Raw genomic sequence first — 26,436 nt, forward strand, 5'->3', positions numbered from 1 at the left:
GAGCTATGTCAGACTCTAAGCCAGTCACAAGCGGTGTCCCACAGGGCTCAGTCTTGGGACCCCTCTTGTTCGGCATTTATTTTTCAGAGGTACAGGCAAACATAGGAGGATTGTGGCTGACAAAGTTTGTAGATGACTGCAAACTGGGTGCCATAATTGATACTCCAGCGGACACAAACATCCTTCAGAGAGGCCTCATAGAAATGGATAATTGGTGCCAGAGCCATGGCCTTAAGCTGAACGCCAAAAAATGTATAGTCATACCCTTTGGGAAAAACAAGGTACCGACAAATTACCACATAGGTGGTAATCCATTGGCACGGAAGAGGTAATCTGGGACCTAGGGACCCAGGTTGACAGTAACCTCTCATTTGACACTCACATTGCCAAAGTGGTTAGGAAGACCTTCTATATTGCCCACCTTATCATGAAGGGTTTCACATCTAGATCGAGAGGTCATTGTGCCCCTGTACTCTTCTCTTATCAGGCCAATGATTGAGTACAATGCCCCATTTGGGATGCATCTCACCCGACACCTGCAGCAGTTGGAAAGACCCCAAAAGTTCCTCACCAAGAGGATAAAGGGTCTTAAACATATGTCATATGCTGCCCGACTGAAAAAAACTCAAGCTCTATTCAGTCGCATACCGCCTACTCAGAGTTGATCTGTGCCTGACGTACAAGGCCATGTCCAATCCGGAATTAATGGACATGCTCCACCTCAGAAAATCCAAATCCATCAGAGCCACGAGCACAAGAGACTTAAACCTCAACACAGAAATAAATAGGACGTGCTGGAGGGACAGATTCATAACCCAGAGGCTCCCTACACTCTGGAACAGAATCCCAGTCCATGTTAGGCAGAGCCCCTCACCGACTCTATTCAAGAGAAATCTTGACGAGTGGATGGGAGATGATAGGTTTACCCTGGGGGTAATCTCTGTGTCACTACTAGACAGAGGCGCACAGTAAACTAAACCCTAAAAGGGCGTAGTATTCTCATCCTAAGGGGTGGTGAAAGCCACACACACTCTGGCTAGGCTTGTAAATGCCCTAGGGCAGATAGCCTAGTACGAACCTATATCCAACTTCTGCATGCTTTCTTTATCTTGTGATAATGAACTGAGACTTTTGCCAGAAAGTCCAATTTTATATTTTAACACATGAACTGCACTTAGAATTGAGAGATGAATATTAAGTTCGATAAGTGTTTCAAAAATGTGAATATATATATTAATACTATGAAATCACCATAAGCAAATGTAACTAGTTATTTTTATGGTTGCAGTAATATGCTTGTTGGCCCAAAAATGGATAGTGGTTAAGGTTGAATTTGAGGTTTACTGTGGGTACAACCTAGTTTGCCCCAAATTCATAAGCTAAATTAACGCGGAAATGTGAATCCTGCTTTGCATACTTCAAAATTGGTTACACTGCTGTCGTACTGCAGGAAAAGAAACAAGAACACCTGGGAAATGTTTGGTTGAACTGCTGCCGTACTGCAAGAAGGATTATTCCAAAGTTGACCATACATTTTTCAGAGAATGACATCAAGAGCAGCAAATTTTGGGGGGTAAATTATTTGCTTTATTTTAGAAACATTTGGAAAGAATTTAAAGAGAATAACAGAGATAAATTACTTGTGCAACGGAGGCTAAACTTAATATTACATGTGGTGTTAGATGGTACTACCATAAACATGTATGAAGTATTTGACAGTACCGGATTATTTTTTGTTTTCAGATGGATAGCAGTTACTCTTGGAATGTTTTCTGGATGTTTTGGTCAGCATATTTGTAGATGTTTTCTGGATGTTTTAAGGCATATTTGTGGATTGTTCAGTCGCTTTGTGTGAGGGAAATTTTCTGCAGTTGCGGTCAGTATTGCATCAAAGCAGTCTCTTCTGTGCAAGCTGTTTCTCGCCAGATATATTCAGCTAGGTAGGAGTCCAAATAGTGTTTTGCAGTACCCCTTTTTGTTCCTCCACTAAACAGATCCCCACATTTTCTCTGTGCTGTATGTGCACTCCTGTGTCTGGATCTACAAAGTTAGTTATGGTTTACTTTCTCATGAGTAAAACCAGCTTCTTCTAGTTTGATATTCCTGCCATGAATCTGAGTAAAAGTGCTCTTATGTATTTTGATTTTGCTAAATGTTGCAGCTGTTCTATCTGCGACTTTTACAAGAAATCGCTCTTCTCCCTACAGATCTCTCCAAATACCCACTGTTGAGGGAGAATACGGCTAGCATTACTTTTACGACTCAAATAGTTTTGTCTATTTCCACAATACAGTCTTGCCCTCCGATAGGTTTCTTGTCCTTTTTCTCCATTTCTAAGACAGACATCACATAAACAGTTACTCCAGTCTGACAGCCTTGTCAGCCATGTCCAGTTCTTCCTGACAGTTATCAGTCATCTGCTTAGACCAACAGTAAATGAAACGCACAGTGGTGGTAAAATTAATTCTACTGCCTTCAAAGAAATTGCCAACTCGAACTCCTGTGTGTTGGTAACATTTCTCTGTATTGCATTTCCAAAAGATTTGCTGCTCTTAGTACAATCTCATTGAATATCTGGAACAGCATTATTTAGTTGGTGATATAATCCCTTACTGCTGGAAAAATGCTATTGACTCCTTTTCTGTCCTTGGCAAATCCCACAGACTCATTGTGTGCATATAAAGCTTAATTTTTGGGAGTCCATTCACTACCACTTAATATCTACACAGATGGTCTTTCCAAATGTCAAGTTTAACTTTGACATTTGCCAGCTCGGGATAAGGAATGTGCCTTACACATAACTGTTGTAGAAAATGTATTATGAGTGACATGTTGGGAAACCGCATAGCTTCAGTCATTTTTTAAATTTTATACTGCTGTTCCTACCTAAACAATTTTTTTTCATAAAGTTAACATTGCCGGTGTGATTCTGCATACATTTCTGGTTACATTTGCACACTGGGAAGCAAGCGGTGGTATTGCAAAAATCTGGTTGCGATAATATGCAAGTACCCTAGTTATATGCTTTAACATACAGTATATTTATGAAATTGATTCAGATATTTTAGAATTGTTATAACAAGACCAAATTCTGACTATTTGTATACTTGCATAAAGATCTAATTTTTCTACCACATTGTGAATGTGATTATTTTTCAAATAAAAGGTGTGGCAAAGGTGGTCATAGCAGCCCTACGGTTTGCAAAATAAAGGTTTTAGCATGGCAGGAATCTGTAATTACGGTTCCCTTGTGTAATGATGTACTAGTATAAATGATATGTTGACTTTTTTAAATTTCCAATACGGCATTCAATAAATAGATGCGGCATTCAATAAATATTTGGAAGATATTAAGAACACTATATTTTTGAAGTTTGTAAAGTAATAAGGATAAATGGCTATCTAGATCTCTATATATAATCTAGGACATTTGAGTAAATTGTTTTTAGGCCAATTTTACAAATTTACATTAAAAATTAGTTTACATTTTAGTATTTTACACCCGTTAAAAATGAAAGTGAATATTGTAAGAGGTTATATCAAAACATCTAGAATGTGTATGAAGATGGAGCTGTATTGGAATGTTTAGGGATAGAAATGATTAGTCTTAATAGCTGCAGTAGTAGTAGTAGAGAAATTTACACCGATATTACATAGAGGGTTTATTACAAAGGATTGAGAAGAATAGGAATAGCAAGACTGTTCTAAGACCAAAATAATCCTTAACTGGAAAATAAAGGTAATGGGGAACTAAGCAAATTGCTGGGGGGTAGCCTGAAGTTCATTTGTAAGAAAAAAAAAATCTTAAGCTGTTTTTTTAGGAATGAAAACTTTTGATTCTTATTTCAAATAAACCAGGGGGCACATAATGTGGTAACTGTAAATATTGTAAATGTATTAATAGACCAGTGTTATATTTAGGACATGGGAATAAAGCATTTTGATGTAGTCATTATCCCTGCAGGAATTTGTGGGAGAGTATGTGTAGCAAAATGTTCAACATGTAACTGTTTATGTAAGATTAGGACATAACAATAAGGTTGCTCCATCTGATAAAGTACAAGCCAGGGAATGAACCGGCTAGTGCACACAAGCAAAAAGCATCTCAAAACCACCAAAGTAATTTATTCAAAAATGTACAATCATTCACATACTTTAAGTATTAAAAACTTTATCTAAAATAACTGAGTTTATACAGTTCCTTCATAAATCACATGATCAACCAAATCTGACAAATGACTGTTGTGACTATTCATAATAAACTAAAAAAAAGTCCATGCTTGTTATATTCTTTAATATATACATCTTGGTGGGGTGTGGCTTAGCATGAGCCTTGAGTAGCAGCACTTCTCTGATCTGCCTTATTTCTTTTATAACAGGAATTTAAGTATATCTAAATAGTTTTTTTTATATATAGTCTCTTCATAGTTGAGTTGGCTAATATCAAAAAATATTTTAATTTACAACATTTCCTGTCAAAAATTACAAAAGACAAGTTTCAGGCATCTGACTACATCATGAGCTTTACTAAATCATCTCATCAGGACTCTATATTAAAAAGTTTCAAACTCTTAACTACCATATAGGAATTATCAACAAAATTTGGCAGGATGGACATGAAAATAGTGTCATTTAAAGAAACTACTTCACAACAAATTGAGACAATACATCTGGATGTGAAACAGCAGAAGAAACAAATTACAGGTATTGAAACTTCCTTAAATGATATGGATAGTAGAATACAACAAAATGAACATAACCTGGAATTTCTTCTAAAACAGAATACCTTGCTATTAACTAAAATAGATCTAGAAAATAGATCTTGAAATAACATCAGGATCTGTGGTTTACCAAATAATGTGGAAGAAAATAACTTCATGGCTGCCGGAAATCTTACAACTCCCTGAAGCACTTTATTTTTGTATAGAACGAGCTCACAGGTCCTTGTCTTCCTTAAAGAATACCAAAAGCACTTCTACAAAGTCAGTTATAGTTGAATCTTTATCTCATGATAAAGAAATAGTTTTGAAAACGGCTTGGTCTAGGGCACCTATTAAATACAAGGACAACATCATTTGTTTTGATGATGACTATTCATCTGTTTCAAAAAGGAAACCGTTCCTTCCATTGCTCAAAGAACTGAAAAAAAGCACAAATAAAATCATACTTGCTTTTCCTTGCAAGGTTGAAAATCTTCCTTCAAGTTTTGTTTTAACAGTTTAGTTGTAAAAATGAAAATCATTTGATTTTTCTGTGCTGTTGCAACCATACTAAATCTTACTATGTTAAGTTAAAAATTTAAGTCTTTTCACATTTTTGGTCTTATATTATATACCACATATTCCTTTCATTTTAACCTAAAGCAGTAATGTTACAATAATGTACCTTGTCACTGAGCGTCTCAATTTTGTTTACAAATGCATTGGTGGGGTGAGTAGGTCAGTTTTATATTGAGATATATAGATATAGCTTTTTACTTCATACTTGTAGGAGTATATTAAGTTTGATTCATGTGTTTTGAGTTTTTAAAAATGTTTTTAGTGTAAAAGTGGTTTATTTTGGACACTCCTAGGCGATCATTTTTATTATGAAGGAATACACAACTGTAATTTCTGTTGTATATCTGAATATATCACAAAAAAATCTTAGTTTCATATTCACTATTTTTAGTCAGGTTAAATTTTTATACAATCACTTCATTTAGTTTAGTCAGAAATGTATGTATTAGTGAGATGTTTAAGAAGTGGTTGTTGTAATACACTGGTTACATACAAATCAATAAGTAAATATGCTTATCCCAGTGATTTAGTAATTGACATTTTTGAATAGTTGATTTACATGTATATTATAAAGCCATGTTTTAAAATAACAGTATATATTTCAGGCAGTGCATGATAAAAATCTGCTGCTAGTAGGAATGTTAATTTGAGTGATTGTCACTCATATTAGGAGTTTATAACTCCAGGTGGGTTTTTAAAGGTTTTCTTGTTAATTTTGTTACAATTTCTTGATAGTTTTTCAGATGTTCACAAAAATAAGAATAGTTAAATGTTCAAACGTAAAATAATTTTTCTGTATAGTATACTATATAATGTGCTGTATTCCATTCTTTTTATTCTTTTCAATTTACAAACTAAAAACTAATAGGAATTTTAGCCAACATACATTGCAAGTCAACAACATGACATCACTTTACTGTATTTCTCTTTATATAAATGGGGTCTTAACCCTAACAAGAGAAGATCTTTAAATAAGTATTTACAATTGCATAATTCACAATTTTTCTTCAAGAAACTCATTTAATCGAAGATGACATTTCCAAATTAGAATCTAAATCTTTTTCAATTCTTGTAAACTCTGAACATTCACAAAAGAGGTGTAGCAATATTGTGGAATAATAAATTACCACAACCTAAAATATTAGACACGTACAAAGATAACGGTGTGATAGCTTCTATCATACAATTTAATATTCACTCAAATATGTACTGGATTCCTGGCTTTGGACAAGACAGCACAACATCGATCATATTCAATTCTCTAAGGGTAATATTTCAGCTGGTGATTTTAATTGTATCTTTAGTAGCTCTGATTCTTCCTTTAAGGGTAAAAAAATTTCAAGTTCAGCTAAATTAAGAGTTTTCAAATTCTTTTTTATTAAGACATTGATAATTATGCTGACTCAGTCACTATTCTACACATTTTTTTCACACAGACACAATACATTCAAGAATATTTTTTATTACATATAGTTTAATAGATTCTTTAATGTTAAAGTTATCACATGCTCCTTTTCAGATCACAGTTCTATAACCTTTGATTTATATATTCATACACCAATGCTCCGATGAAATTAATCCCAGCATATATCACCAAATTAAAAGATTTCAACACTTTCGTTCTGCAAGAAGTTCATAGCTTTTTAGAATTCAATACCAATAATACATCTGAAATTTTTATTTGGGTTGCAATGAAGGCATATCTATGGGGCAGAGTAACTGACTGGTATGAGAAAAAAGACGTTCATGGGATAAAGAGCTAAGTGAGACCAACAAAACTTGACACCTTAAATCTTGAATTATTAAAGAACCCACAAGTAAAATCTAAACTGGATGAGCTAAAAATCTTTACCTTGAGATTATTAATCATAAAACTAAGAAGCTTAGAGAAATATAAATTTATTAATTTTTCAATTAATCCAAGATCTCTGAATATTTTATCCCATAAAGTAAAAAGATTGAATAAATTCAATCACATTAAAGAAATATTTTCACCCCCAAAAAATAGTTTCTGATTTGAATATATTCAAATTCAGACACTTTTCTTAATTTAAACCAATCCTCTACATCAATAAATTCAAATATATTAAAGCTTTTATTAATAAAAACTCTAAAAATTAACAAGTGAGCAAACTAAACTTCTAGATAGACAAATTACTTTAAAAGATATTCAAGAAAAAATTAACATCCTTACACAAAATAAAGCACCGGGTAATGACAGCATTATTCCAGAAATTTACAAATTTCTTCCTGATAAAGCACTAACTTTATTACTTTCAGTGTTTAACACTATACTAGATAAAAATCTTACCCCTCCCTCATGGAAGTATATGTTTCTCTACTATCTTAAAACCTGAAAAAGATCCTACAAAATGTAATGCATACAGACCTATTTCTTTACTTAATATGGACTACAAAATATTTGTCTGTATATGCAAAAATACGAGGTATTTCTCCCTAACGTAGATGATCAAACAGGTTTCATAATAGAGAACATATTATAATAAGAGTAATATTAATTGAATCCACTAAAAGCCAAAAAAATTACTTAACTATAGTCAGTTTAGACATGAATTGTGCTTTTGACTCTGTCAGCTGGAATTATTTATTTTTTCTTTTATAGGAACTCAATTTTTGAAGCAATTTTATAAATCTTCTTACACAGTTGTATAAAGGCTTACAAGCTTGTATCAAAATTGGCTCTAACATATCCCTACCCATACCTATTACTTAAGGCACTAAACAAGGCTGTCCTTTATCCCCTGTATTATTTACTTAGTTTTGGAGCCCTGGGCCAACTTGATTAGAGATAATACTAACATTAAAGGGATTTGATACAAGTCTTAACAAAACCTCAAAGATTCAAATGTTTGCAGATGATGCATTGATTACCTGAAAAAAAGTTCAGGTCTTACATTTAATCATAATAAAACACATCTTATTATTTGGTACAAAAAATATACAAAATGAATTTGAAAAATATGTATCACAATCCCAGCAAATAAAATATCTAGGAATAATTATTGCTAATAGTTTTAAAGAAATCCAGAAACTGAACTTTGATAAAAGTTTAATAGAAATAAATAACCTAATACTTCGATGGTCTGAAGTAAAATTTTTAGTGGAAGAGAAATGATCAGTTATAAAGATTATTCTTCACCCAAACATTTTATACATAATCCAATCTATTTCTATACCTCCATTTGCAGTAATTTCTATGGTATCCAATTAAACCTAGAATTTCATTAACATACCATATGTATAGTTGGGATAACGGAGGCACTGCTTTACCAAACTTAGAAATGTACTCTGTTTCCTCAGTCATTAAAACAGTTGTGTATCTTTTATAGATAGTAAATATTCAGCTAAATGGAAAGACTTTCTTATCCTCATCAATAAATCTAAATAGTAATCATTTTAAGTTAAAATTATTGAATAATACATTCATATGGAAACTAAAGGAACATTTTTCTTTATGCCCTACACAAAATTTTACATCAAATTATATTAATATGATTCTAAACTCCTTTAAAAAAATGTTGTACATAGATTTCAATCCTATGAAAATTGGATATTCCTTATTTTCCCTATAGCATAAACACAGGGGGGTTATCTTCTCCACAAGCTTTCAAAAAATGTTGATATTTGCACAGACACAATTGATTTTACTGGCATCAATTGGTAAAAAATAATGAATTACAATCCATCAATACTTGGAAGAAAATGACCTCTTCATTATGGCTTGATATACAAGAAGCTAGAAATTTAAGAATAAACGCGACTTGCCTTCAGTTAAAAATTTAATTCCCAAATTCATTCAATACCTAATTGTTCTCAACAGAACAATTTAATAAAAATTAATCTCGCATATATAAAACTATCAAATCAGATTTAGACAAATTCCCTGAAAATTATTGGAAATATTTTTCAGAAATTAGTTAACATACTCAATCAGATAAAGATAAATAAAAATTTCTTCTGTCTGCAGGTAAAACTACTACTTCACTTAAATGGAGAATGTTTACCTGGAGATTTTTAAATAGATCATTCATCACTCCTCATAAATAAGATGTTTAAAGAAGATGTTTTGTGTTGGAGATGTTTAGAGATTCAGAATGCTGATTGGACACATTTTCTATGAATGTTCACATATAAAAAAATATTGGGGTGATCATTTCTTACAGGCAATATTTACTGATAATTTCCAACTTACAAAGTCATTAGTTTTACTTAATTCACCAATTCAATCCTGTGTAAAATCAAACAAATCATCACTTTGTCTGTATTGTCCATAGCCAGAAAAGAAATAACTAGAAATTGGAAATCATCACGATCTCCTTTTCAAAACTTTAAAGATCTTCTCTTGGAAGTATCCAGATTAGAATAATTAACAATTAAATCCAGATCCTCTAGGAACACAGCAAAATACAACCAATAGTTGAATATAATTATTAGAAAATCAATAACGGGTTTTTATTAGTTAGCTCTTATGCATTTGATCTAAATAGTTTTACTTAATAGTATAGTGAACATCTTTGTATATAGTTCATTCTTTATTTTTATATTTGAAACTTGATTTTTATTTAATGCATTACAAAAATATTCAGTTTTAATTGAATGTTTCAGTAATAACTTTAATAAAATCTTTTCAAAAATATGTACATGTAGGTGTATATGTGAGTCTGTATAGATGTGCATATGTTTATATATCTTTCTAGACATATGTATATAAACTGTCTTTAATGGTTTAGATTTTAAAATGCATTTAATAGCAACTCAGTTTAACCCTGGAACATGATCTGTTCTCCATTGTTCCATTTGTATTCTGCATTCTGTTTTTTGTCACCCCGACTGAACCCTAACAATTTCCAGTGCTGAGAACTTAAAATAATGCTCATGTCCTTCCAGTTTGATATGTTTATATAATTAGTTTCTACTGATCTAATATCAGACAGATGTGCACTTATTCTTTCCTTGAGCTTGCGATTTGTTTTCTCTACATAGAAAGCAGGGCCTTCTCCACACAGCCAGATGCACTCATATTTAGTGAGTTGCGATCAGCATATCACACGTAATAACTGTTAAAAGTTGGATAAACTATCTTTATATTTATGGAACTAAAATGCTTTAGAGAAGTAGAATGAGAAACTACTTTCTAGAAGGTGGTGAACAAATTGATTCAGGCTATGGCAGTTTTGATTCAAGGCAAACAGCATCTGCCACAATATAAACTCCTCAGAGTCCAAAATCCAGAAAACTCCTCTGATTACAGAGTCTGGAATCCAGAAGGTTGAAAATCTTTGTTCAAACATAAAATGAAAATGCAGAAAACAGTTATCCATACAGCTGTCTATAATTCCTTTGAGGAACCAGCTGCCAGTCTTCCATGTAGCCCATACCTCTTAAGTATAACAAAACTTCAAACTAATATTACAGATGCCTTTCATGTGCATCACTGCTGCAGTCATAAATTTAGAAACTCTGCTGCAAGCAAGATGCAACATGGGGCCTGATTTCCACACTGCTTGAAGCCCCACTACTACCAGTCTGACTCCTATACAGGGATGTCTACGCTGACTCTGTATAAAAAGGCTAATGGCTGTCCACACTGTGTATGGCCTCGTTCGTTGCTCTAGTGTTTCAGCTCAGTTTCTCCAGATCAGACTAGATAAGTACCTCATTAGGGAAATGCTTTTTCTTCTCCTGTCAGAGGAATTTGTGGGTGTCCCATCAGTTTCCACACACGAGGTTTTCAGTCCAGTGTCTATTGTTAATGGCCTTTTCCTAATATGTTTTTGGTAGTGCTTATGTAGTGTTTAAAAAGAAAACACTAAGATGGTAAAATGATCTTGTGCGCCTCTTATTCAAAATAAATTTCCTCTTTAGAAGTTCATCAGGTCAAATGACCCACTTCTCATCCAGTTCAGGTGTTCCATCAAAGAAGCAAAGGAAAATTAAGAAGCAGTAGGAGGTTGGGAACAGTGGCACTCCCAGCTGCCTCTCCAAGCCCAAGGGCAGTGGTTCTTTGAAGGTGCACCTTGACATGGACACCTTAACTTGCCAATACATCGTGTTGCCCTTGTAAAGACTGAAATATTGGTTTGCTGTTTGCATGTCCTCAGCCTGAAGTAACTACACCTATGGTCATCTCAAAAATCTGTAAGTGTCTGTTCAATATCCGATTCCAGATTGTTAGGGAAAGGGGGAGATCCCGGTTTTCCTTGTTAGAGCAGACATCCAAAGCCATCGTGTGGAAGAGCAAGACTGTTGCCCTAGGTCTGAGCTTTGCAGGCAGAACTTTACATTTTGAACCCTGGCATCTAATAACCACACCTGCCAAATTTACAGGCTTTGTCAACTTCCATGATGCAGGCCCAAGGTAACTCATTTTCCTGGGCCCTGGCCCCACCCTCACCCCATATTCCCCGATTATCAAAATTGTCAGAATTCATTGGCCTTGCCCTCCCCCCAATCATAGACTTCATGCTAGATTGTGAGAATTGTCAGGCCCACTTTTCCTTTCCACGTTCTGGTCTGATCAAGCCAAATATACTCTTCAGGGGTTACTTCACAAAAGAGAGGCAGTTCCAGCTGGAGAATGGTCAGACTCATTTAAATCAATAAGAGAAGCTGAGTTATCTTAGATTTTGGATGCCCTTCCCTCTAGGTTTATGACATAGATGCCCCATCTTCCGTTCCTTCATAAGACATTTCATTTGGGAAAAAAGCTGTCTCTAATGAGTGGGGGAAGAGGTCTGACACCCAAAAAACATGTATATTGTGGGCCTAGAATTAAATCTCTTGAGTACTTACAATTTTTGAGGCTTTTCTGGTTGTGTCCAACATCATTGGAGCCATACTTACAACCATGCATCTTTAGAAGACCTGACCTGTTTTACAGGTTCCAGGATTCCTTTCTATAGAAAGCCAAAGCAGGTACAGCAGTGGTATCTGTGGATTCTGCCATGGTCATCTGAGGTGGCTCCTGCCTAAAAGCACACTTCCCCAGTGACTGAGTAGTAGGATCGTAGACCACTTTGGGAAGAAATTCTTCACAACAGTTACTATTGTCTTCAAGGCCGTTAGGTGCATATGATTAAAATACTAGAGTGAAGTCTTCCAGCAGGCAGTGGATATAGTCAGAGAACATGTAGAATAAACTGTAGACAGCTGTGCAATTGAACAGATGTGTCATTAAATACAGTTAGTGCTGTGGATGCATCAGCCATGTGGCTACTACAGGGTCAGAGCTCAGAACACCTGTCTGAGGATGCAGCACCTACCTTTATAATGTAGCAGTAACATTCCCATTCCTTGCAGAAGACTAGTCCCTTGCCTTCCCTGTGCTCAGGTGGAGCCTTCAGATGCAAATGTAGAAATTCCTGTTGGGCATGAAACCACATCACTGGGGTTCTGCCTCAGCAGAATGTTCTAAACAAGTTAAGCAGGCCACCCTGATAAGTCAGTGTTGGGGCATTTCTACACCTCACTCATAGGTGGGATTTTACTGGAAATATTTTTTTCCAACCAACAAGCAGTTGGATTTGTTTGCCAGCACCTTAAGGTACACTGGTCAGTGGACCACTCCTTAGCTCTGTTTTCTGCTTTTCCTGTGGACCCACTACTTCCCAGAATGATTCACTAAGCAATGGAGACAAAGCCAAAAATGCCTCCAATAGCTCCCTTTTAGCCAATATATCATTGGCTTTCCCTGCTGGGACAGACAGCAGGGGAGAATCCAATAACCCCTATTCAGCATTTGTGCTTCTTGAGTAGAGTCAACTCAAGATGTCCTTTTGCACTCAGTTTGGTGACTTGGGTGATCTGATGTTGCTTTCCTCTGGTATTCTCAAATGGCATGTTTAATATGAAGAAAGGTACTAGATCTATTACTAGGACATCTGTGATGAAATGGAAGAGACACGGAAGAGACACTTCCTGTGATGCTGTAGGAGGACTCTAGTACTCTACTTTGCTACCCCTGGTGCTGCCATATTCAGCAGACCTAGTTGCAAAAGGGCTGCCCTTCTACTTTCTCCCATTGTGCATGCTTATCTTTGGACCTGCTTGTTAGCATTACTCTTACTCAGACAAATTTGAGTCCACGTAAGCCCCTTGGAAAAATGCTAGGTCTACTGTGGTACTTGAACTTTTGTTCTGGGAAAAAATATTTTTTGTGCTCATTTGTTTTTACTTGGTATCTTAACTTCAAAATTAATATGGATTTACCCACTGAATTTCCTTTACATTAAAATGTAATGCAGGAGAACTGTACTGTACATGATTCCAATGAGTAGATGTCCTGTGGATGTTTATAAATGGACAGTCTGGAATTAAGGCAAGAATGTGGAAGCTTGTTACATTGATTTGTTTAAAAGTTCTTGAACTGATGTGGTGTATGCAAAAGATGAGGCACAAGAACAGTATAAATTGTTTGAGAATTTGCTATTACAAAAACAAAATGCACATTATAATGTTATTACAGTACCAAAATATCTTGAACTGAAAATCCCTCCCAGAGGTTTGAGCCTTTAAACCACCCAGTACTCGATTTGATGATGAGAATGAGTTTGACCAAGACTATATTAAATCTAGATGGCAACAGACAGCCCCTGATTGTGTTATGGAATTGATTAAAATGCAGACTGCCTGGGATTATAGAAAATTATAACTGTTAGGGAAAAGAATGTATGGAACAAACTGCCCAGAAGTCAATTAGAGGTTGTATATTAGAAGATGAATCAGAAATGGCTCATTAATAACCAGCAATTAATGAAACACAAAAGAGAGGCATTGGAGCATGATTTGACTATTACCTAAATACCTTTTTATTTTTTTTAATTGCCACAGTAGTGATGTCAGAACGGAGGCCAGCAGGATACAGTCACTTTAGGGCAAGAAAGTGAAGGGAAGGATAGTGTAATTCAGTGTTCGGGACAGTATAATGCACACCCAAACAAGGGTGATAAATCCATTAATAACCAGCAAAATAAAAAAGCTGGACTAAAAAATTAACTAATGTATGTTGTAGTAAGGGCACAGAGAGGAAGAACATCAGACTGGGTGTGGAGCAAGCCGTTGTAAGGACCAACAATTTCACCAGCAGCAAAACTGGAGCAAGCTTTACAAATGCTAGGAAGGTACATGTTTAATCTGTTCAGTGTGTTGTAATTTACATTTGGATTCACTTTTGAACAAAGTGATAAGTGAGCTAGTTGAAATAAGTTAGACTTAAATCATTTCTGGTGTTAACATAACAGATTCAGAAAAAAATGTTACCTTTGAAATTGAACTTTATGCCAAGGAACCGTGGAACTTAAATTTTTTGTAAAATTTGTTTGTTTTTTTAAGGATGTTTTTGATTAAGTTTACAGGGGATCTATTTCTTGTGATTCAAATATTAAATTCTACAGTTTATCAGGGGAAGATATGCAAGTTATGCTCATTTTTAAAATTAAATTTACTCCAGCTTTTAATTAAAATAAGTATAAACACATTTTACCACATGGTTGAATATGAATGTGGCTTTATAAACTTGTGAAAATAGGCAGGTTTGCTGTTTATAATATGAGCAATGATGAATGTCATGCACTTTGGCAAATAAGCTATTATAAAACCCTCTGATAAGGGTAAGAACATAGCAATTATGAATGTTCAACACTAATGTAATGCATATGTCACGATTAATTTACTTGTGAAGTTAGTAACAAAAGGGGCACATGACTACTTATCAAGAATTCAGTTAATTGATGAGCAAAGAACTTGGACTGAAATGTTTTATAAGTCCATATATGCAAAATGATGAATCAGGAATGTTTAATTCCCACGATTTACTGTTGTCTGAGGTGCTAGATGTTTTGTGATGTGAAGTTCCTTGCACAGCAGTATTTTCTAACTTCAGTACTGTCCACGTAATGTCCTTTTGAGTATGACTTAATATTAAGTGGCTCTCAACCAATTTAAATTTCTTGTAGGCAACGTTTTCACAATTGCCTTTACAAACAAAATAACTCTTCTAAGCCATTGTTTATCTTTGAAATAGCATTTTTAAGTGTTTAAGAAGCTTACACTAAGGAAATTGCTGAAATCGTTTTGCCTTTCTAGTTGTGTTGTATGATAACTTCCATAAAATACAAAATGTAATGTAGTGAAGCAGTAAAGAAAGGCTGTTGTCACAAACATGATTTGACAAGAGTAATGCCATTTATTTCACCTGGTCTATACACTTCCTTGTTTATACTTTCAGAATTATTTCAGTTGGCAGACATTCAGCTGTCATGATGTAATTTGTTGAAAAAATGGATACAAATTAAATTTGGTATGAAGTTGTATTGTAAATATTTAAATTAAAAACACACTATTTGAATCCGTCTCAGAGTATTTCTTTTCCTTCAGCGGCAGTCCTTGCCTCCTGTGACTACCCACAATATGACTGAAGATCACATTGATCCAGTACTGAACACCATTAGAAGAATCGGGCTTTTTAACAATCGAGCAGACAAAGTAAAAGTAAGTGACAGAGTTCGAGCTCATGCAATGGTTTCAGAGGCAAATTCCAGTACTTTGCATACTTGGATATGTTAGTGATGGAATGTAATTATGGTTTTACAAAAAATTTAAGGAAACCAATGGTGTTGGGTTACAGCTGTGTGCAAGTCACCTGACATTAAGTAAGATAGACCCAAAACTAGAGGTGAACATGAGAAGTGTTGCATTTAATTGAGGCTTAATAAAACCTGTATGTGTGGGATAATATACTACAATAGCAGAGACCTAGGTGTCACTGTAGCTGCATTTTTACAAAGGCTTTTGTATGCTTATAGGGTGAATTATTTGTGAACATATTGCTGTTACAGGGCAATCTGTATTCCATATTTACACCTGATTTAACACGTGTCTTCTGACTCATGAGAGAGCTTGCTGGATAACCGGCATCTTTATATACTGCACATTTGCCGGACTGGCGTACATTTAAAGGGTAAGTATGGTTCTCTATCAGCTTAAGTGCAGTAGATATTTAAAACTGTGGAATGATGCAAATACTAGAGGCCTAAACATCCTTTTAGACTTGAGTTAAGATAAGGTTGCCAGCAAGAATCAATAAGCGATCTAGTTCAATTCACTCAAATTATTCTGGCCTTGATAAAATCCACTTAGATGTTCTCTACTTTGACCCCAGTCTGTCTGTATGATCATTTATAGTAGCACTTCTTGATACAATCTTTCCTGTTTGAGTTTAAATCTGGAACTTTCCCAAGAGGTATTCGGATAGGAGGGATAGGTTAGATGGATTCTACAAGAAAAATGGCATTGTTGGATCAAGCCAAAATGTAACCAAATTAATTGAGGGGCATAGAGAAAACAATCCACAATGTTTGGAAGTAATTGGTTGTAGTGAAGAGATCTTCACAATGGGAGGGAGATGTGGGTGTAGTTAAGGGCTTCAAAGCTGTATTATGGTTTCAGAATTACTTTGGATGAGGTACAAGAAGTTGAAGTTACTTGGAGAAGGAGCTCATCTGGTTGTGGGAGGAGGAACTCATCTAGTTGTGGTTGAAAGTGTTGAGTGCTAAGGAATGGGACACATGGAAGCCTAAGAAGTCAAGACTAATACAGAATGTGGCCATCCATGCAATAGTGACAGCATGGCAGAAAGCGAGAGAGGAGCTTGCCCGGTAGAATTTGGAAGTGCTTGGAATAAAGTGGTATTGTAATCTAGGAGGTGCTGAAAAGTAAGCCAAATTGAGGACCCAGCAAACGAACAGAAAATTAAAATGTATAATTGAAAGTGATGGCTTGGTTCTTTAAAAAATGTAGCTGTAGTTTGAAAGATAAGTAAAATGGCTAATGGACATCATCCTAACACTTTAACAGTCCCTTTTTTGGAAGAATGTTGCTATTTTTAGGCCTGATTTACACCTGCACAAGATGTCCCTGTTTTGGAGGCATGTCCTTTTCCATCTTCATATATCCCTTCAAAAAATTTTCTGAATCCCTTTCATGCAATTTTTTTGAAGCTGTGTAGTACATGCACTATACTTGGCCAGCAGGTGGCAAAATTAATTTAAGAGGGCACATCTTGCATCTCAATTTTTCAGAAGCAAAAATAAATGACCTTTTGTGATATACATTTACAATACAGTCGACTAAAAGCAGTTTACAGTCAACTAAAAGCAGAGCAACAAAAATGATAGAATGTAACAAATTGTCAGTAAAATCTGTAGATTTTAAACTGGTTTGAGTAATATCCCATATTCCTACTGGAAGCAGGAAGTTGAGCTATTGGTATGCAAATGATATGCTAGTTGTATGGATTTTTAGCTGGATATTCCTCAAAGGCCTGTGATCTATTTTCAGTGTCTGCAATGAGTGGCATGGATTTCACAAAGGAACAAGGCTGTAGAAACTGTCCAAAGAAAGGGACAGAAATAAAGAATCCAGACCTAATGTAAAGAGTTTATGCTTCGCTTATGTTTGCTTTACCTTCCTTAAAGTAAGAGTGTGTGGCTAGATTTTTCTAGGAAATTCTGTTGCAGTATTGGTAGTGAGGGAACATACAGTAGTCATGTTACATTTGAGACTGCTAGGTCTAATGCTGGACAGAAAAAAATCAAGCCTTGTAGTAAAGGTAGAAATCTACAACATATGATGCCTGTAAAGACATTTTCCAACAAGCAATGATAGAAGATGATCCCTGCATCGATTGCAGTGCTTGCCAGTGGAGTAAAGGTGAAACTCCCTTAGGTCCACTTATGATGCAAGTTACCTGGATCCAAATATTCTTACATGCCTAAAGCAAGTAAGCACGTTTAACAGACTGATCTCTGCAGTGATAGGCATTCATAGAAGAAAGTTCCAGTGGTGGATTTTCCAGTACATTCCTATGTTTAAACTTTATAGCTTGGTACCACACTGTTGACTTGGCGTGGGTCCTAGAATATGATTGGATTGTCTGGGTCAGCTGTCAAGTTAATCATGTTCTGGGATCTGCGCTAACAAGTGTAGAAGTTAAGCATGCAGTATTTTCCCCAAGACTAAAGTAAAATTTCCTCCTTCCTTATATAAACATATGTTAAAAAAAAAAAAAAAGTACCACCAGTAGTGGAGCAGATGAGAGATCACTGCTAATTGGGGTGCTTTAGCTCGACTAGCCCCCTCCCCAGTAAATCTGCCACTGAACACTGCTAGAATTAGAAATGTCAAACCTTTAGCAACTTGCACATACTTTAATTTTCAGGCCATTTTTTAATCGTTAAAATTAAACCACATAAATGTAAATTTACAGTAATGGTTTATTCGTATTCTTGTAGTAGTGTCACAACGAGAATCCAAAATGCAGAAAGTAGACCCCCAATCACTCGAAACCGATATAATTGTTCACAAGTTGCACTTTATTACACAAAACAGAAAAAAATGAAGATCACAAGGGTTGAGCGCTTTCATCTGTGAAAATACAGATTTCATCAGAACCAATGATAGTACATCAGACCATACATTTTATACCTATTTTGGCGCCATAAGTTAATTAATTAATTATTCTAATCATTCTGATCACAATTAAAGTTCACAATTTTAAAGCAGCCATGTTCACTAAAAATTATACCAACCAGTACTGTAATATAATTTGTAAACTAGTGATGTCCTAAAAACATATTCTATAAGCATAATCTACATATGTAAATTAATCTACAAATATAAATTAATTTAATATAATGTCGCTCTATTTAAATAAATATTTATTTATGATACTTAAAAACTACATAAAATTCTATGTGTACAATAAAAGTTGTAACATAACTTCCCATTAGCCCAACTATTTCTATAAACTGTTCTAAATGTTCTTACTGGGTGTGGATACTCTGTAATGAAAGCTTACTTAAAAAATCTTACACCTAATATTTGCCAAGTATATACTTCCTTATGTCAAAAAGCTGAGACCTAATTACATCCTGTTGTAAATACAAATATGCTGGAGTGTGTGTATTGAGTGATGATACAAATACTTTTAGTTTAGTGCTAACAATGGTTTCAAACTGATAAAATCGTTAATCCCTGGCGGTGTGGTGGCGTCAGTAACTATTTGCCATCTGCTTTCTTTCCATGCCAGGTATGTCTTCCAGTTTCCTCCTTTTTCCTTAATATCAACTTGATCTATAATGGAAAAGCTGAACTTGTGATCAGTACCTTTGTCATGAATATGCCTGTATAATGCATTTTTCTTGTCTTGTTTTTTTATCTTGTACGTGTGTTCATATATCCGTGTCTTTATCATCCTCTCTGTTTTGCCTATGTAAAAGGCCGGACATGCATTACACGTTGCTATATATACTAGACGTTGAGAATTACAATTCCCTTTTCTGCATATTATCTTGGTATTCATGATATTGTTGAGTCTAATGGTGTCTATAGTGTTTATATAGGTACATTGATTGCATCTTCCACATTTACTAGTCCCTTTAGTACTCATATTTCTTTCATATTGCATTCCACATTCCAAAATTCTCTTGATGTTGTTGCCAGTTTTGTACACAGTGCATATCTCAGTACCGACTATACTGCCTAAAATGCCTGAAGAAATAAAAATGTTCCAATGCTTCTTCAAAATGTCCATGATCAAATTTACAAAAGGATTGAATCGAATGACGCATACTTGTTTGTTGAAAGCCCCACTTTGACCTTCTTGTGGCCCAGTGTGTCTCCCTAATAAAGGTATGTATTTGTTTCCCCATTGTGTTTTAACATATGTTGTGATATTGTCCAATAATTTCTTGGGGTAGTTCCTCTCTGTGAATAGAAGTGTGATGTTGTCTATTTCACTATTCATATCTTCGAGGGTTGATGACATCCTTGCTGCTCTAATACATTGCCCCTTCACAATGTTTTTGAAAATATGACGTGGGTGGCAACTAGTGAAATGAATGTAGTCATTCGAAAAAGTTGGCTTCCTGTACAATCTGGACACAAATCCTGTTCCAGTGTTGCCTATCCACGTGTCTAAATAAGCAATACCCTTTTTGTCGTGTTGGTACGTGAATCTTAGAAAATCTGTGGTGTTAAGATATTCCACGAAGGAGGGAATCATTTCAGTTGGTCCTGTCCAAATGATAAACACATCGTCCAAAAATCTAGTATATAACCTGATGTGTTTGTAATAATCACTTGGAAATATGTGTAGATTTTCCCATTCTAGCATGACCAGATTGGCAAAGACTGGGGCACATGATGCACCCATAGCAACCCCACGGGATTGTCTGAAAAATTCACCTTGATGTGCTATGTAGTTGTGTTCCAACACCAAAGACATCATGTCCATTATCAAATTCACTCTATCCCAGCTGCTGCCTGAATATTTGCTCAAACTGCTGCAAAAATATTCCAGCCCCGTGGTCACTGGAATACTTGAAAAGAGGTCTTGGACATCAATGGTTAAGAACGTAAGGTTTTCGTCCCACTTGTCCATAGTTAATAGGCCAAGAAAATCCCATGAGTCCTTGACCAAGTGGTTAACCTGATTGTAGATGTGCTTGGTCCACTTGTCAATGATGGTACCTATCTTGAATGTCTTAGACTTCGATCCAGAGATGATTGGTCTAAAAGGTGGTTTGATCTGGTTCTTGTGTATCTTAGGAATTCCGACTATGTGAGCCAACACTGGATGGTCTGTTCTAGCATATTCATATATTTCACTAGTTATACGATTGTCAATGAAATATTCTTCTAAGGCATTATCAATGTATCTGTGTCCGATGTTAATCTGGTTTAAGGACACCTTTTCATAATTACCTGAATCATGTAAAATGTCATGAATTTCGTTATAATATTGGGTGTTATCAAAAATCACGACCCCTCCACCCTTGTCCAGTTTCATGATTCTAATCTGTTTGTTCATAATTAGTTCTTTCAAGCATGTTCTCTCATCTGTGGTTAAATTGTCTGAAAAAGCATTCCCAACGCTTTTGTCATACCTGATACCTTTATATAGATGGTAAATGTCGTGACACACCATATTCTCATATGTATTGACTTGCGAATTCATAGTTGGAATATACGTACTTTTTTTCTTTAAAATGTTCGACTCCCTACTATCTAACATCTTGTTGGAACTATCATTAAATTGAATGGCCAAATTTAGCCTTCTACAGAAAAGCTTTATTTCCTTGATAAGATCAAACAAATTAAACTTGACCGTGGGTATAAACTTCATGCCTTTGCTAAAAAGTGATATAAAATCATTAGTAACGGGTGTGTCAGTGTAATTGTACACGTTGAAACCTTTGTAACTGCTAATACTAGGTCCTTTTCTATGGGCTGATTCATAGATAGCTTCATTGTCCGTCCTATCTGTAGTGGGTGGCCCTATGACTGAAACCTTGTCTGAAACCATACCATCAGTATTCACTATAGTGGAGCTACTGTATTTCTCTATTACCTCCTTATCTGTTTCTTTGGAGCCGGAAAGAACCGCCCTCCTTGAAAATTTTCTTCCTCATTCCTTCGCATGTATCTTTTATTACTTCTAGATTGTGCCACTTCAAATGTTCCCTCTATATCTCTATCGATTTTTGGCCAAACATATGCTCTATCTCTTCTGTATGAGTCCATGTCCCTGTCTAATTTATGCATTTTCCTTTCATAAGCATTTTTCACTTTAACAGTAGCCTGACTGAATTGACTAGAGTAACAATCGTACCATCTTTCAAACAATTCATCCTTAATAATAGATTCATTTAAATTATACACATCTTCTAATAATATTTTAACTTTTGCTTCATTACATTTGATAAGGTGTTTCATGAAGGTAAATCCAAATTCATCGAACATGTGATTAAAATCAGTTCTTATACTGGAATTAATCTGAATGCCTAAAGGCAGTTTGAAAAACCCAAGTCCTTTTGGCACTATCTTTAAGGCTGTACATTTTTCAAAGTATGCAATATCCATCTTTACACATTTCAACTGTATCAATTTTTTACCCAGAGAATATATTCTAGCTTTGATATCATCTTTTTTGTTAAAATTGTTAAAATCTAAATTATCAAATGTTTCATTAAAATGTCCCTTGAAATTATGCTTATTATTTAAAAACTCAAATTCATCTGATACAAAATCATTGAACATATTAAACAGTCCTGACTCTTTACTTTTTTTTGTCCATTCTTTTAAGATGTGAGCTTTTAGGACTAAATAAAGAATCATTGTTCACAGTACCTGTGTTACTTTTAGAAGTCTTATTAACCACAGTAGAATATGTCCTCACGTTCCCTTGCTGTTTTTTGGGGCGTGCACCCAGTTTCTCATTGTCTGCGTTCAGATTAACCATACTGAAGTCAAAGGTGAAATCTTCTAAAGAAATATTAGCTGTATTAGTTCCCAAATCGATACGTTGGTTGCTTTCCGCCACTGGTACCTCTCCCTGTCCATTAGGTATATCGCTGGTGTAGCTGCAATCCGCCGCATCATCCAGGATGATGAATTTTGCCCTTACTCTGTCTTCCTCGCCTTTGCCATTTCTGGCCGGAAAAAGTTCTGAAATACTTTGCTGGTTATGTGCGGAACCTCTGCTCTGGATTTGAACAAAATCTGTTATGGCATGCTTGTTGGTATGTACGGCGCCTCCGCTCTCTAAAACGGCTGCTGTGAGTTTGTTCACCATTTCGAGGAGTTTGCTGACGTCACCCTTAAGCGACGTTACCTCCTCTCGAAGTGCCATATACTCCTCCGGTTTCAATGAAGTGTTCGGTGAGCCCTCCTCTGCCATCAAACAACTGAGTAATGAAAAATTGTAGTAGTGTCACAACGAGAATCCAAAATGCAGAAAGTAGACCCCCAATCACTCGAAACCGATATAATTGTTCACAAGTTGCACTTTATTACACAAAACAGAAAAAAATGAAGATCACAAGGGTTGAGCGCTTTCATCTGTGAAAATACAGATTTCATCAGAACCAATGATAGTACATCAGACCATACATTTTATACCTATTTTGGCGCCATAAGTTAATTAATTAATTATTCTAATCATTCTGATCACAATTAAAGTTCACAATTTTAAAGCAGCCATGTTCACTAAAAATTATACCAACCAGTACTGTAATATAATTTGTAAACTAGTGATGTCCTAAAAACATATTCTATAAGCATAATCTACATATGTAAATTAATCTACAAATATAAATTAATTTAATATAATGTCGCTCTATTTAAATAAATATTTATTTATGATACTTAAAAACTACATAAAATTCTATGTGTACAATAAAAGTTGTAACATAACTTCCCATTAGCCCAACTATTTCTATAAACTGTTCTAAATGTTCTTACTGGGTGTGGATACTCTGTAATGAAAGCTTACTTAAAAAATCTTACACCTAATATTTGCCAAGTATATACTTCCTTATGTCAAAAGCTGAGACCTAATTACATCCTGTTGTAAATACAAATATGCTGGAGTGTGTGTATTGAGTGATGATACAAATACTTTTAGTTTAGTGCTAACAATGGTTTCAAACTGATAAAATCGTTAATCCCTGGCGGTGTGGTGGCGTCAGTAACTATTTGCCATCTGCTTTCTTTCCATGCCAGGTATGTCTTCCAGTTTCCTCCTTTTTCCTTAATATCAACTTGATCTATAATGGAAAAGCTGAACTTGTGATCAGTACCTTTGTCATGAATATGCCTGTATAATGCATTTTTCTTGTCTTGTTTTTTTATCTTGTACGTGTGTTCATATATCCGTGTCTTTATCATCCTCTCTGTTTTGCCTATGTAAAAGGCCGGACATGCATTACACGTTGCTATATATACTAGACGTTGAGAATTACAATTCCCTTTTCTGCATATTATCTTGGTATTCATGATATTGTTGAGTCTAATGGTGTCTATAGTGTTTATATAGGTACATTGATTGCATCTTCCACATTTACTAGTCCCTTTAGTACTCATATTTCTTTCGTATTTCATTCCACATTCCAAAATTCTCTTGATGTTGTTGCCAGTTTTGTACACAGTGCATATCTCAGTACCGACTATACTGCCTAAAATGCCTGAAGAAATAAAAATGTTCCAATGCTTCTTCAAAATGTCCATGATCAAATTTACAAAAGGATTGAATTGAATGACGCATACTTGTTTGTTGAAAGCCCCACTTTGACCTTCTTGTGGCCCAGTGTGTCTCCCTAATAAAGGTATGTATTTGTTTCCCCATTGTGTTTTAACATATGTTGTGATATTGTCCAATAATTTCTTGGGGTAGTTCCTCTCTGTGAATAGAAGTGTGATGTTGTCTATTTCACTATTCATATCTTCGAGGGTTGATGACATCCTTGCTGCTCTAATACATTGCCCCTTCACAATGTTTTTGAAAATATGACGTGGGTGGCAACTAGTGAAATGAATGTAGTCATTCGAAAAAGTTGGCTTCCTGTACAATCTGGACACAAATCCTGTTCCAGTGTTGCCTATCCACGTGTCTAAATAAGCAATACCCTTTTTGTCGTGTTGGTACGTGAATCTTAGAAAATCTGTGGTGTTGTTAAGATATTCCACGAAGGAGGGAATCATTTCAGTTGGTCCTGTCCAAATGATAAAGACATCGTCCAAAAATCTAGTATATAACCTGATGTGTTTGTAATAATCACTTGGAAATATGTGTAGATTTTCCCATTCTAGCATGACCAGATTGGCAAAGACTGGGGCACATGATGCACCCATAGCAACCCCACGGGATTGTCTGAAAAATTCACCTTGATGTGCTATGTAGTTGTGTTCCAACACCAAAGACATCATGTCCATTATCAAATTCACTCTATCCCAGCTGCTGCCTGAATATTTGCTCAAACTGCTGCAAAAATATTCCAGCCCCGTGGTCACTGGAATACTTGAAAAGAGGTCTTGGACATCAATGGTTAAGAACGTAAGGTTTTCGTCCCACTTGTCCATAGTTAATAGGCCAAGAAAATCCCATGAGTCCTTGACCAAGTGGTTAACCTGATTGTAGATGTGCTTGGTCCACTTGTCAATGATGGTACCTATCTTGAATGTCTTAGACTTCGATCCAGAGATGATTGGTCTAAAAGGTGGTTTGATCTGGTTCTTGTGTATCTTAGGAATTCCGACTATGTGAGCCAATTGGTATTGAATTCTAGAAAGCTATGAAACTCCCTTAGGTCCACTTATGATGCAAGTTACCTGGATCCAAATATTCTTACATGCCTAAAGCAAGTAAGCACGTTTAACAGACTGATCTCTGCAGTGATAGGCATTCATAGAAGAAAGTTCCAGTGGTGGATTTTCCAGTACATTCCTATGTTTAAACTTTATAGCTTGGTACCACACTGTTGACTTGGCGTGGGTCCTAGAATATGATTGGATTGTCTGGGTCAGCTGTCAAGTTAATCATGTTCTGGGATCTGCGCTAACAAGTGTAGAAGTTAAGCATGCAGTATTTTCCCCAAGACTAAAGTAAAATTTCCTCCTTCCTTATATAAACAGATGTTAAAAAAAAAAAAAAAAGTACCACCAGTAGTGGAGCAGATGAGAGATCACTGCTAATTGGGGTGCTTTAGCTCGACTAGCCCCCTCCCCAGTAAATCTGCCACTGAACACTGCTAGAATTAGAAATGTCAAACCTTTAGCAACTTGCACATACTTTAATTTTCAGGCCATTTTTTAATCGTTAAAATTAAACCACATAAATGTAAATTTACAGTAATGGTTTATTCGTATTCTTTACATCACCACTAAAAAAAAAAAAACAGTTTTGTATTTTCTCTGAAATTTCACAAAACATTTCACTTAGAAACTAGTGTCAGATGGCAGCAAGAAATTCCTTTGAGTGCTTGTTTAGAGTTGTACAGACATGAAAGTGCTTAACTGACTAATTGGTATTTCTTCTCCAGGACATCCAAGTTTAACATTCTTATTGTAATTGTTGCATACACTTTGCACTTTCTTGTGGTGCTATTAATTGGCAAGTCATTCAGTTAATGAAGCCAGGATCCAAAGATGTCAGGACTCCATAAGGAACAGTGTGAAGTAGATTTATACAAAAAAGGAACATGGATGTGAAGGAATTACTTGGGTTAGTGGACTAAGTTAAATTAGTTCTTCATATTTTTGAAACCCTTTTAAACCCCAATTTTTGCTTCTAGGTATTTAA

General features: G+C 35.3%; 1 protein-coding gene across 1 annotated transcript in view; it reads left to right on the plus strand.

Moving 5' to 3' along the window:
• Positions 1-26,436, plus strand: part of GYS2 (glycogen synthase 2) — a 730,647-nt gene that overhangs the window by 560,652 nt on the left and 143,559 nt on the right. The window contains exon 11 of the mRNA XM_044087805.1: positions 15,675-15,788. Within this exon, the coding sequence (XP_043943740.1) occupies positions 15,675-15,788 (114 nt within the window). The remainder of the gene's footprint in view (positions 1-15,674; positions 15,789-26,436) is intronic.

This window comes from Protopterus annectens, chromosome 11.part0, assembly GCF_019279795.1.
Source record: "Protopterus annectens isolate FY-2018-M chromosome 11.part0, PAN1.0, whole genome shotgun sequence".
Taxonomy (NCBI): domain Eukaryota; kingdom Metazoa; phylum Chordata; order Ceratodontiformes; family Protopteridae; genus Protopterus; species Protopterus annectens.